We start from the raw sequence: 12,008 nt of genomic DNA, 5'->3' as shown, positions 1-12,008 counted from the left end.
CGCTCTGTCCCCGCTGTCGCCTCTGTCGCGATGTGGCGCTGCGCCGGCCTCGCTGGCGACGCGCAGGTATCGCGAGCGGCCCGCCCGGAGCATGGGGCTGAGCCCGGCCCGGAGTTCGCTGTGGGGTGTCCCGATGAGGGGTTTGTGGCGTCCTGGGCCTTGCGGGGCCCTGAGGGGCCGCGGGGAGAGGGGAGCGCGGTGAGGGCTGTGGAGCGGTGCCAGTGGCACCCTGGGGTGGCGGGGGGTGAGTGGAGAAAGGGCTGGCAGCGATTCCATGCCGGGTATCCATCGCCAGCTGGGATCTGTTCAGATCCCACTGCCTGGTGGGGAAAGGGGATTCCCTTCCCTGTTCAGATCCCACTGCCAGACAGGGAAGGGGGATTCCCTTCACCAGATTCACACCACGCAGGTTGTGACCTCAGGTGCGTAACTGGGTGGCTTGGCCCTCGTGGAAGAGCTCTGAGAGGACTGGAGTCAAATCTACATCCAGGCACCTGGTGTTACTGTAAGAACTGGGCACAAAACTCTCCCGTTGTCTGTGTTTGCTTTTAACACGCACTTGTAGTGCAGGGAGATGCTGAGTAGCTGCTTAAGCAGAGAAAATAAAACTTGTCCATTGTAGCTGCAGCACTGCAAAGATGTTTGCTTACAGTGGGAACTGAAAATCAGAATATTCTCCTTGCCATATATTTCATATGTCCATCCCAGTACTTCACAATGTATTTTGTTTGAGTTTAGCTTCTGCAAGTGAACAGAGCTACTTCTATGCTTTTAAGCACAAAATTGTGCTCCCTAATTCTGAGTTTTCTCTGTCCTTCCTGGTTGCTGACATGCAGATGGTTTTCCTCTATAAAGTCCCGTTGCCATGTGCTTATTCCATGCTTTCATGAGACATAAATGAGTTGCATTTTTCTTGGGTCACGTCACGTGGTTGTGCTTGACCGTACTCACTTTACCACAGGCACCTCCTAAGTGCAGCTTAGAGCATGTCATTCCAGCTGAAAGCAAAATCTTCCATATTTTCATTGCAGTTTTGATATCTCTGAATCAGGAAAGGTGGGACTGACCTGTTCTGAACCAAAACTGCCTGGCTTTGAAAGAGAGCTGGGAAAGAAATAGAGTAGGAAGCAAAACTGAAAGGAAAAGTTTAACCTCAGGAAGCAGGGAAGCAGAAAGACAGAATTATAGGGAATGGTTGGAAAGGATGACCTCCGTTTGTCTAATTCTCAGTCAAGTACAAAACAGTACTAAGATATGTTATAATCTTGCTTTGTGAAAGCTTATGTGATTGATGTTTTAGTCAAAACACGTTAAGACCTATTTTATGTCAGTGTATGTGGCAGCCTTTTTAAGATCCAGCAGTGTGCATGTGCATGTACATCAGAAATTAGAATTTAGGAGTTTTTTGGTACAAAAATTGCTCTGTAACTTTAAGATTAACACACATTCCATCGGAATATGGAATTAAAATTATTTTAAAGCAATAGCTTGGCAGAAGAGGAAACCAGTAAACATTTTCTGTCTTGCCTCAGGTTTAAATTATTTATGTGGGATTGGGTTGCAAATAATTTTTGCTCTTCACAGAAGCTAAATTCATTTGACAAAATACAATTTCCTCCAAAAGAGTTGTTGTAATTTAGGACTGAGGATCTTGCATATATTTGAATTAATTAAAAAACTGAGTAATCATATTTTGCAACAGTCATGAAACAACAGCTTGGCACATGCATGGCTGCTCACGTTTTAAAATGTCTATGTGTTAATTTTTGCAGCACTCTGGGGTGCATTGCACACATTTTGGGTGAAGAAACAGACACAGAGAGGTAATATGACTTACTTTAGGCCAGAATGGCAAAAATTAGATTACAGCAAAGGGTCCATCTCAAAGACTTTGGGGTTCAATTACTGGACTATTCTCTTTTAAAAGGTTATGAATTTCTGAATTATGTCACACAGAGGAATATTTTTGTCACAGAAAAAATATTCAAGCAGAAAAGCACTGCAAGGCTGTAACAGCATCTCTGTTTGGTTCTCGGTTTCTTTGTTTTTGTTTTGTTTTGATGTTTTGTTTCAGAAGGCTGAGACCAAAGAGGAATTTGTTAAAGTTAGAAGAAGGGATTTGGAAAGGCTGACAACTGAGGTTATGCAATTGCGGGATTTCTTACCCAAAATAGTGAATGGAGATATCCTGGGGACACTCCAGAAACTGGATGCTATTGAATCAAGTGAGTAGTACCATGTTACAATCTCTTATAGTTTCTGCCCAAGCTACTTAGAACAAACTGCTGTGCCCCTACAAATAGTTGTAGAGTTTGTGGAGTTATTCCAGATTAAACTCTGCTGTCCAGTGGCTGCTTCAGCAAATTAATGTGTTTGTAGTGAAGGAAATTACAGACTGCATTAGAAATAATCAGATATGTCAAATTAATCTTTAAAAATATTTTATTGTGGATAAAAACATACTTAGTTGAGGCTGTAAGGGGAGCTGTATCAGGAAAAAAATGTTTTCTGTTTGAAAGAAGGTGAAAGCATGCTAGTTTTCAAAAAGAAAAATAAAAACTTAAAATGATGGTAAATAGCAGTGGATAAAAAGGAAGAGACAACATCATTGTATTTGACCTATCTTGTTTTTTAGTGTGCATATTTTTATTACTATACATATTATTAATAAAAAGAAAGTTGAAGACTATAATAAAAGTGTTTTTACTGCTGTCTGCACAAGCAGTTTCTCAGTGTTATGTTTCTCTGTGCATTAATTTTTTAACAATTACACCATTCCTAACATGCCATCAGGACCAAATTGGAGTCAGCTCCATCCCTGGCCTGTGGCTTCCATGCAGCTGTACAGTTCAGCTCTTGTCCTAGGAGCTTTTCAGGTTTTGCCTGAAAAGACACAGGACAAGCAGTGAGACAGATTACATGGAGTGTTGTCTCTTCTAGAATATCAAGTGATAAATGGAAAATTAGTTTGCTACAGCTAGTTAGGAAAGAGTAAGATAGAGCCCCCAGGCCTGTTTCTGACCAAGTAACATTGGGGCAGAGCTTCCAGCTGTCTCAATGATCCACATTTTGGAAAGATTCTTCCGTGCCATCAAATCCTAACAAAGATGGGAAGGCTGTACCACCTCTCCTACTGCTAGTTGACATGTCATCCATGTCACAAGCAGAGATGTAGGATCTGGAAATGTTCTTTTTGTGCTGTTGCAAGGCATCAAGACCTTGTTTCCAGTTGCATTAAGTGTTCAAGATCCTCAACTAAGTCAGATGCTTCTTTCTCTCACTGCTTATTTCTCTCACTGATCCTTCTTACGCTCCTTGTGCCAAACATGAAGGAGACACTGTCAGGGTCTTCAAGCAGCAGGTTTGTGGAATCAACATGGGGATTTTAAGACTTCCTTAAATGTTCTGCTGTCTGGCCAGCATTCTCTGGGTCCTCGGGGGGAGGACCTGAGGCTGAGTCAGCCTTTGAACTCTACAGAGTATATTGTCACAGCAGAGTTTTCTCTTGCAGTTAATGAGGTCATTTAATATTTGTTCAGGCTCTGGCCATTGTTTGCCCCTGCAGCTGGACAAGTCAAGTGGTGATTTTTGCTGCTCCAATCTGCTCCTACCTCTGCATCATGCCATAAGACAAAAGCAGGCTTTGGAGCATACAGATCACAAAAGGCTGGATATAAGAGGGACACAAGCAGCCTTCACTCTCAGAATGGTGCTGTTTATTACAGTCTCTTGGTGTGGCATGTGAAGCTTGCAGGAGTCCTGGCAGCTCCTGGAGATGTTTTTCATGTTGTTCTTGCAGAAGCCTAATGTGTGATTTGTACATCTCTCCACAGATTTTGATCAGCTGTTGCAGTTTTCTAAGCACTGTGAACACAAAGTTCCTCCTCTTCTTGGCAAAGTCTGATGTTCCTCAAGAACTACAGATTATAGTCAGAGACTTTCAACACCTCTGGCCCATTTGGTTGTGACACAGATGGAGTTTGAATAGCTTGAAGAAACCTTGAGATCTTTGCATGTTTTACTGGTGTGTCTGGGTCAGTAGGATACCCATTTCCTATCGGAGCTTCCCTTGAGTGGTGTCTGAGATCTGAGCTGGCAGTGCTTGGTGCAGCCAACACCTACTTTTCAGGCTGGTGTCAGGGTCTTCATTAAGGCTTTTGTCAGGGTAATTGTTCATTTAGAAAAAAAAAGGGTGTGTTTTGTTCTGGCTACCCTCTTTAGGGAGAGTGTTTGGCTCCAGGAAACTTAGAAAAACCAGTTCCAAAAATCTTTCTTTGTTATGTTTAGTGGAACATAAGGATGGTGCCAAAGTCTTTCCAGTGGTTCCCAGCGGCAGGGTGAGGAGCAATGGCCATAAACTAAAACACAAGAAGTTTCTACCTCAACATGAGGAAGAAGTTTTTTGGAGGGTGTCACAGAGCACTGGAACAGGTTTTCCAGGGAGCTGGTGGAGTCTCCCTCTCTGGAGACATTCCAAACGCACCTGGACATGTTCCTGTGTCACCTGCTCCAGGTCACCCTGCCTTGGCAGGGGATTAAGCTGGATGGTCTCCTGAGGAACCTTCCAACCCTGACTATTCTGTGATTCTGTGAACTCAGTCCACCAGGGAAGTGTTAAAAATAGCATTTAACCTAGATCCAGCTTTTGGATCAGAAGAATTGGAATTCCATCACTTGTCAGCATTCATCCTAATTGTACTATGTTCTCCACGTCCCAGAGCTTTGAGATTCGATCTCTGGTCCAGAAAATCTCTTGCATGGATGAGAATGAGTCTACTTCACACCTGAAATGTGGCCTCCTCTTCTTTCTTGTGCCCAATGTCTTGTTCTACTGTTGAGTCTCTGTCTGTCTCAGGAGCAAATGCCACTTCTTCCCAGAGCTTGATTTACCACTGCAATGGCAAAGTTACATATTTCCTCTTTGTGTAAGAATTCCATTTCTTATTTGTTTGCTCACCCAAGCTGATAGTGAAAGCTGCTCCTTTCTCTTCAGAGCAAAGGTGCAGCTGGGAGGGCTGACTGGGCATAGTAGGGGAGTTTCCAGGAATGAGGCACAGACAAGTAGGGCTCTTTTCAGCAGCTTCCAGTATTATCCTTCTTTCTTCCTTCGACATAAAACATCATGATACCTTAGAGGATGTTGACACATCCTTTTTTATCTGAAGGACTTTTAAAAATAAAGGTTACATTGTGTTAACACTCAGTAGTTAATATTGTTCCCCTTCTGGCTCAGATTTTGTTCCAGGACCTTTTAAATCTGACGGCGAAGGATGTGGCACCTTTGTATGTCTTCTGGCTGGATTCAGGTTGGATTCCATCCTCTCAAAGGCTGGAAGTGATTCTTCTTTTTCAGGAGAGCTTGTTTCGTTGAAGGGACAAGAGACTTTCACTGGATGTACCTGACCAGAATAAACAGGTTCTTGGCTGCTGTTGATAAGCAGGTTCACTCAGGCTCAAGACATCTTTCTGTCAACTACTTAAGACTCACACCCAAATAGTCAGAGGTGAATGGGACTGACTTTTTGGATAATTTTTTAGTGATGTTGTCTTTTTATGATTTTTGGTAACTACATTAAAAAATATTGACCACGTGTAAGGAGAAGTATGTGAAGCATTAAGCCATAGGCCAAACTGTCAAGATCAAGTGTATGGTGATCAAAATGTGCTGTAACTTGTTCTTTTTTTTTTTAAGCTAACCAAAATTACAGTAGGTGCTGTTTGGACATTACTTTTTGGAACTGCTTAAGCATATTTCCTTTATTTCAGTATAAATACTAATCGTCCAGGACTATGGGATTTAAAGTAAAATACAATACACAATTATTGTTAAAAATATCCCTCAAAGTGATTTTTTTTAAAACTGGCACCAGGATGGTGAAATAGACTTTTAACTTGACTTCTCTTCACTAAAATAAAGTGTCTAAATTGGAATGTATTTCTGATTATGTAAAAAATTAACTTTTTTAAGGGAATCATAAATTCTGCTTATAACTGACATAAAGTTTAAATAGTTTATAAAATCATGGAACAGTTTGTGTTGGAAAGGATCTTAAAAATCATCCAGTTCCAACCCCCTGCTGTGGGCAGGGACATCTTTCAGTAGAATAGGTTACTTATAATACTTTATAAACATTAATTTAAAATATTTCGAAGAGTTGCATTTCATTCTTACTGTTTATAGAAGTTTTATGTTATATATTGAAACACACACTTTTGAATGATCTTGGTATTTTTCTTAGGTTTTCAGTATACTCACTGAATTGATTGAAATTCCACTCGCTGAATTTTCATGAAAACCATCATTAAAGCAAAGCAGAAAAATTAGTAAATTCTAACAAACCTTATCAGCACGCTGTATTTTACAGCTGGATGTGATTCTTTCAGTCTTTCCCAGTTTTATATCAGAAACATGTTCATTTACTTGCTCAGAAGTGTTGTGATGTGGCAAATCGTGAGGTCCCGGTTTAGCCACGGGGAGGTGATCTCGCACAAGCAAACAGCCACAGCACCTCGGGAAAGCTGCACTTGGTGGATTCTCTTTTCCTTAGTGCAGCCCCCTTGGTCATAACGTGTCACTTCGTTTATCTTGATTTTATCCTGTCACAGACCTGGAGAAAAAGGAGGAGGAAGTTCAGCAGCTGAGAATGGATTGTGAACACTTCAAAGCCCGTCTGGAAACGGCCCAGGCAGATTGCATGAGAGAGAAGAAGGTAGATTTGCTGCCATAATATTGGTATCTCTGTGCTTGAGTTTTAATGATAAAAGCGGTAATGATTGCTCTTCAGACTGAGGATTTATTCTGTGACATGAACATGAAAAGCAGTCTGGGATTTCTATCCATATAGTCAGGTGGTGAGGAAATTATGAACCTGAAAGTTCATAGCTGATGGCTTTTTCCCCTTTTGGTATTTCCAAGCAAAAGAGTCAGTATTGTACCTAGGCAAAATACAGTGGGATGCAGTCCCAAAAAGTAGTCAAAGTGTACAAACAGAGGAACCACTGAGGTACAAAACTCCTGTGTACCTGCATGAGTCTCTCACAGTCCATACTACGTGGGGTGTGGTTGTATGGGGTCAAAACACAGGTTCTTGGCAGGGTTTGTTTTGGTGTATGTGACATTAAAAACCAAGCATTTGGTTTATACGAACACGCCGAAGTAAAATGTTGGGTATTTGGGAAGGTTGTGGTATAGCTGGTATGAAAATGTACTTCACAGAATCAGTTCTTTTGACTTTAATGTAACTATAACGTATTTTCAAAGAGGACAATAGAAGATAATTTAAGCAATGCAATGTACAGAATGAAACCAGCCTCTCTTTGTCTTTCTGTGAGCTATGCACCTTTTTTTTGGTGTTAGTAGTCTTTCTCAGTGCACATATTGATCCAATTGCCATGTATATCTGCGAATCAAAGAGCAATTACAGGGCTCCTTTTGCTCTGTCAATATTGTATTTAGTGATTATGAGAGAGGAGATTCTGAACAATGAAGGAATAACAAAGACAGTGACTTCTCTGATTGTGGGTCTTCTCTGTAGCAATCGGGGTTCAAATGGGTGTCTGTGAGAATCAGTGGTGATTATTTGCTGCAAAAGTTCATTTCCTTGGAGCCATCTTCAGCAGAAGCTGGTGTTGTTGGAGTTCTACAGCTGAGATTGCACAGAGATAGATGAATCTGCAGAAATTATTTCATTTTTGAAAAGGAATAAATGCAGAGTTTGGATGTATAGTTTTAGTGAACTTCTGCATGGACAAGCCATTCTGGAATGAAGTTTGGTATGATGGAATAGTTGTCTATCTGGATATTCCTTCAAAGCAGGGGTAGCTGTTGCAGTTCAGCAATAGATACACAATTTTGCTGTGCACCCACATCCTCAGTTGTGTAACCATCCAGGACAAAATCCCTGTAAGATTTACTGTTGCTGCTTTAGATATTAATGAAGTGGGTCCCACCCATTAATCTTGTTAACACTACAAAATAAACGGCAGGTGGTTTGGGTTTGTGTTTTCTTTTGGATGAGTTTTACTTAAAGCATGGATAGAGTAGTTGTTTTGGTGTTCCTGATCAAAGCTCTTCTCTTCATGTCTTTGCTGTTGTGCAGTATAGCATTTAGACAATGGGTTCTGTTATATGCCAGGAAGGTATGAGCAGATTGTGCTTATGATGTGAAGTCCTTTAGCTCTTCAGGTTACAAGAAGATGGTGTGTATATATGTGATTTTTAGTCCTGTTAATCACTTGCCTGGTGTTTTTCATTTGGTTGCTTTTCTGCTATAGGCATCCTTCCATAAAGTTTCTGAATTATTTGCTAAATATTTATCTTCTGAAGGAAAAGGAAATGATTCACTGAAACAAACATAAAGTAAATGCATTTTCTGGTTGAGCAGTGTCCTTTTCTGAGACCATCATAAATCAACATTTTTGCCTTCCAAAAGCTCTGTGCAGAGCTGGATCACTGATCAGGGAGTTGCTGTGCTTTCTGAACCTGAGCAAAACTTGAAGTGCACATGTTATTCTTGGGTGATGTCTTCTTTGTCTGTCCTTTTGTAGTTCCATACTTGGGCACTGCTGTGTTCTTGTGCCTTGACCCTTTCCTGAAGATGGTGGTGTTGCACAGCACAGGGATTGGGTTGTGCTGTGAACTCTCAGGAGTGTTGCTTCCAGTTGGTTATTTGCTTTTGCAGGCTCCGTTTATTTTCCTGGCTCTTGAATGTACTATTTTGTTTCCCTTGCCTCACATCTTTGTTCTGTTGCTGTTTTTGATCTATTAAAAATTCTGGCATTTCTTGTGCTGGCTTTACGTCCTTGTTGGGGGATCTAGCTTTGGTATTTACTGGGTTTTATGTCTTACTATTCACTGTTAGCATCCAAATGCAAATAAAATATATTAAAGATACATTTTCCTAAGAAAAGGACAGTGTGGGAAAGACAGGGAGAATATAGGAATTAGATAGGAAGATGCCTGTGGACATTTTGTTGATTCATATGGTTGCAGAAAAGCTGATAGGCCTGGCAATGAGTCATGTAAAAGACAGAATTTGGCCAATTTACTTAAAAACGATCAAAATATTAAGAAATAAGAGACTTTTCCTGGGAGACTGTGCCTTTGAAATCACCAGCAAGTGTCAGTCTTTTGCATGTGTTAATCTGTAAGGTGAAAGGGACTCCAGAGAGTAAATATGCACAGAAATCTACTCGATAAATTTAATTTGAACTTTACAAATCCTCGCCTGCGTGTTCCATTAGCAGCACGATAAAGCAGCACAAATCAGGCTGTCAGGTGTGATCAGGGGGCTCAGCAGGTAATTGCTGACAGACAGAGAACAGGCAGCTTTGTGCTGGTTGATATCACATTACAAACATTTTCAGGTGAGTTTGCTTTTCTGTTCTTTCCAAACCCTCATACAAACCATTGAGGTGAACCCCCAAAATTACAAGACAACGATTTTAAAATCTTGATGACAATATATGGTTGAAAGTCTTGTTTTGTTTAGGTGCTTTCAAAGTCTACACAGAAAAGATTCCTTCTCATTTCTCACATCCTGATATCCAAACACGCTGGGGAGGCTGGGCTGAGGAAGGTGTTTTCCCTGGTGAATCTGAAAATCCCATGTCTGTAAAGTGGGCAGAGTAAGATCTTTCTGTTCTTTTGATGTTGTGTGATCTGCAAATCTCTCCCTCTTTCTTTCTTTCTCTCTTCTAATATGTGAATTAGCATAATTTTTCTTGACTGGCCTTTGTCTTTCCATGCAGTACTGTCTAATACCACCCTACTTGGAGATAGCAGGGAGCTCCCACCCACCCTGAGAAACCACAGACTGCAGAATCCCTGCCTGACTCTCCCTGTCTGTGCTGGCTCTAAGCTGAGAAGTGCAGCAGCTTCACTACCCCTGTGGCAGTTGGTTGGAAGGCAGTGAGACCTGGAATCATACCCGGTCTCAGGATATTCTTCCAGCCAGCTTCTCATGTGATTGGGAAAAAGTACTGCCAAATTGAAACACTTAGGTGATGATAGAATCATAAAATCACAGAATGGTTTGGGTTGCAAGGGACCTTTAAGATCATTCAGTTCCAGTCCTCTTGCCTTGGGCAGGGACACCTTCCTCTAGACCAGTGGCTCAGAGCCCCATCCAACCTGATGGATGCACAGTGGTGCCTCAGCTTTCTTGATATGAAAGGCTCTCCAAACTTCAAACCTTAGATATGTTTTTCCAGGGACTCTGTGTTACTTTGCTGATCAGGAATATGCCAATAGAAAAAATTTGGAGGAGACAACAGTATTTGTCCTAGATATCTAGCCATATTGGCTAAAGGAATTTTGAAAAACAGAGCAACCCTCCCTTCCTGTCAGATGTTTCCAGTATCTCTTGTAAGGTATCAGGGAAGACTGTCCCCTGATGCTGAAATCCCCTCTCTCTTGAGGAGACATGGAGCTGTTTGCTCAGGAGGAGATGACTCTCCTATCAGGCTTCTCTGGGTGCCACTCAGTCTCAGGGGGTCACTTGGTTTGACCTTGTGGACAGGCTTCTGGTTACTGTCAGCCTCCACAATGTCCTGGCTGCTTAGACACAGCTCAGGGGAGAAGGTACGTGTCTACCACTGCTCTGGGTGTCCCTCCATTTCAGATATGGCCATGATGTCTTGTTCTGTCCCTTAGGCTGGAAACTTGTGGCTGATAGGAAGTGCAACCAAAATTTCCTTGTGCTATTCCAGGAGAAACTGGACCTGCGGCAGCAGCTGAACGAGGCCAAGCAGCAGCTCCTGCAGCAGGCAGAGTATTGCACAGAGATGGGGGCTGCTGTTTGCACCTTGCTGTGGGGGGTGTCCAGCAACGAGGAGGCTGTGAAAACCATTCTAGGAGGAGTAAGTATGGCAGGTGAATGCTGACCCCTGGTAATGCTGTCAGGCCTTTAAAATAAGGACCTTGCTGGGTGTCACACTTTCAGGATATGTTTCAGAAACTCTTTGGACAGCAAGAATGTTTTCTGGTTTGCATGTTTATCCATTCTCATTTAAGAATTTTTGGAGTTATGAAGTGTTATGAATAAATGCAGTAATTAATTCTCACATTTCCAAACAAGGGTTGTCTGTTTTCCACCACACACAGTTAAACTGGAAGCAAGGCTACAGCCAGCACAATGTAAATATCTTCACGAGCTAACAGAAGGAGAAAATAATTCCTGGGCATATGCAGGAGTTTCCATGCCTGTAGGGAGCTTGAGGAGCTATTTCCATGGAAGGAAGACAGATCCATCGATTCTCAACTTACTTTAAGTGTTTGTGCTGCCTTAATACTTGCATAACTCTTGGAAATTTAAGAGAGCCTTGCTGCTAGGGGATCTGATTAAATCTTCAATGTTAAATCTGGACAGGTAGATTATTTAAAAAAAACAAAAAAACCCAACCCAAACCCCAAAACAACAACAGTTGATGACAGTGGTAATATTACAACTAACACAGTTTCACTGCCAAGTGGAGCTGATGGAATTAGGAGGGATCAGAGGAACAAGCCTGATAAAAATACGATTTTCATTCCTGACACAGCCAACATGAGAAGGAATTGCTGTATTTAATCTGAGTGAACTGAAGCCACAATTTCTTCTGGCCTGATTTTTCAGTAGCATGGTGAGCAGCTGAGTGAATAGGATTAGTTCATTATAGTAAGTTGTAAAGTAGTGTGTTTGTAAGAGGTATTCTAGTTTGGATGCACCAAAATACAATTACAACAATATTGGACATTAGAAAGCTGTACAATGATGCCTTTTGGTGATAACTTCTGGTGAGTCAAGATCCAAGCAGCAGCAGTAACTAAGGAAAAAAAGTCTCCTAAAACACTATATAAAGCAGATAAATTTTACAACAAAAGGCAGGTTGTTGAAAGCATTCTTAGGTATTAATATTCAGTAGAATTAGGTAAAAACAAAACTGTTACCTGAAGATTTGTATAAATATAAAAAGCATAACTTTGAAGATGCAATACTTTGGGGTTTAGGTTGGTTTGAAATGCAAAA

General features: G+C 41.4%; 1 protein-coding gene across 3 annotated transcripts in view; it reads left to right on the top strand.

Moving 5' to 3' along the window:
- Window positions 1-12,008, top strand: part of HSF2BP (heat shock transcription factor 2 binding protein) — a 30,141-nt gene continuing 18,133 nt past the window's right edge. The window contains exons 1-4 of one of the 3 annotated variants that reach the window (XM_018084084.1): window positions 1-66; window positions 2,075-2,225; window positions 6,607-6,710; window positions 10,711-10,860. In XM_018084084.1, coding sequence (XP_017939573.1) covers window positions 31-66; window positions 2,075-2,225; window positions 6,607-6,710; window positions 10,711-10,860 — 441 coding nt within the window. In that variant the 5' untranslated portion in view covers window positions 1-30. Of the gene's footprint in view, window positions 67-404; window positions 506-2,074; window positions 2,226-6,606; window positions 6,711-10,710; window positions 10,861-12,008 lie in introns of those variants that run through there. The other 2 variants (XM_018084085.1, XM_018084088.2) reach the window with 2 other exon arrangements.

Source organism: Manacus vitellinus, unplaced genomic scaffold (assembly GCF_001715985.3).
Source record: "Manacus vitellinus isolate BGI_N305 unplaced genomic scaffold, ASM171598v3 scaffold_7_pilon, whole genome shotgun sequence".
NCBI lineage: Eukaryota > Metazoa > Chordata > Aves > Passeriformes > Pipridae > Manacus > Manacus vitellinus.
The sequence above is the reverse complement of the archived record's forward strand: the minus strand, read 5'-3'. Positions and strand labels throughout refer to the sequence as shown.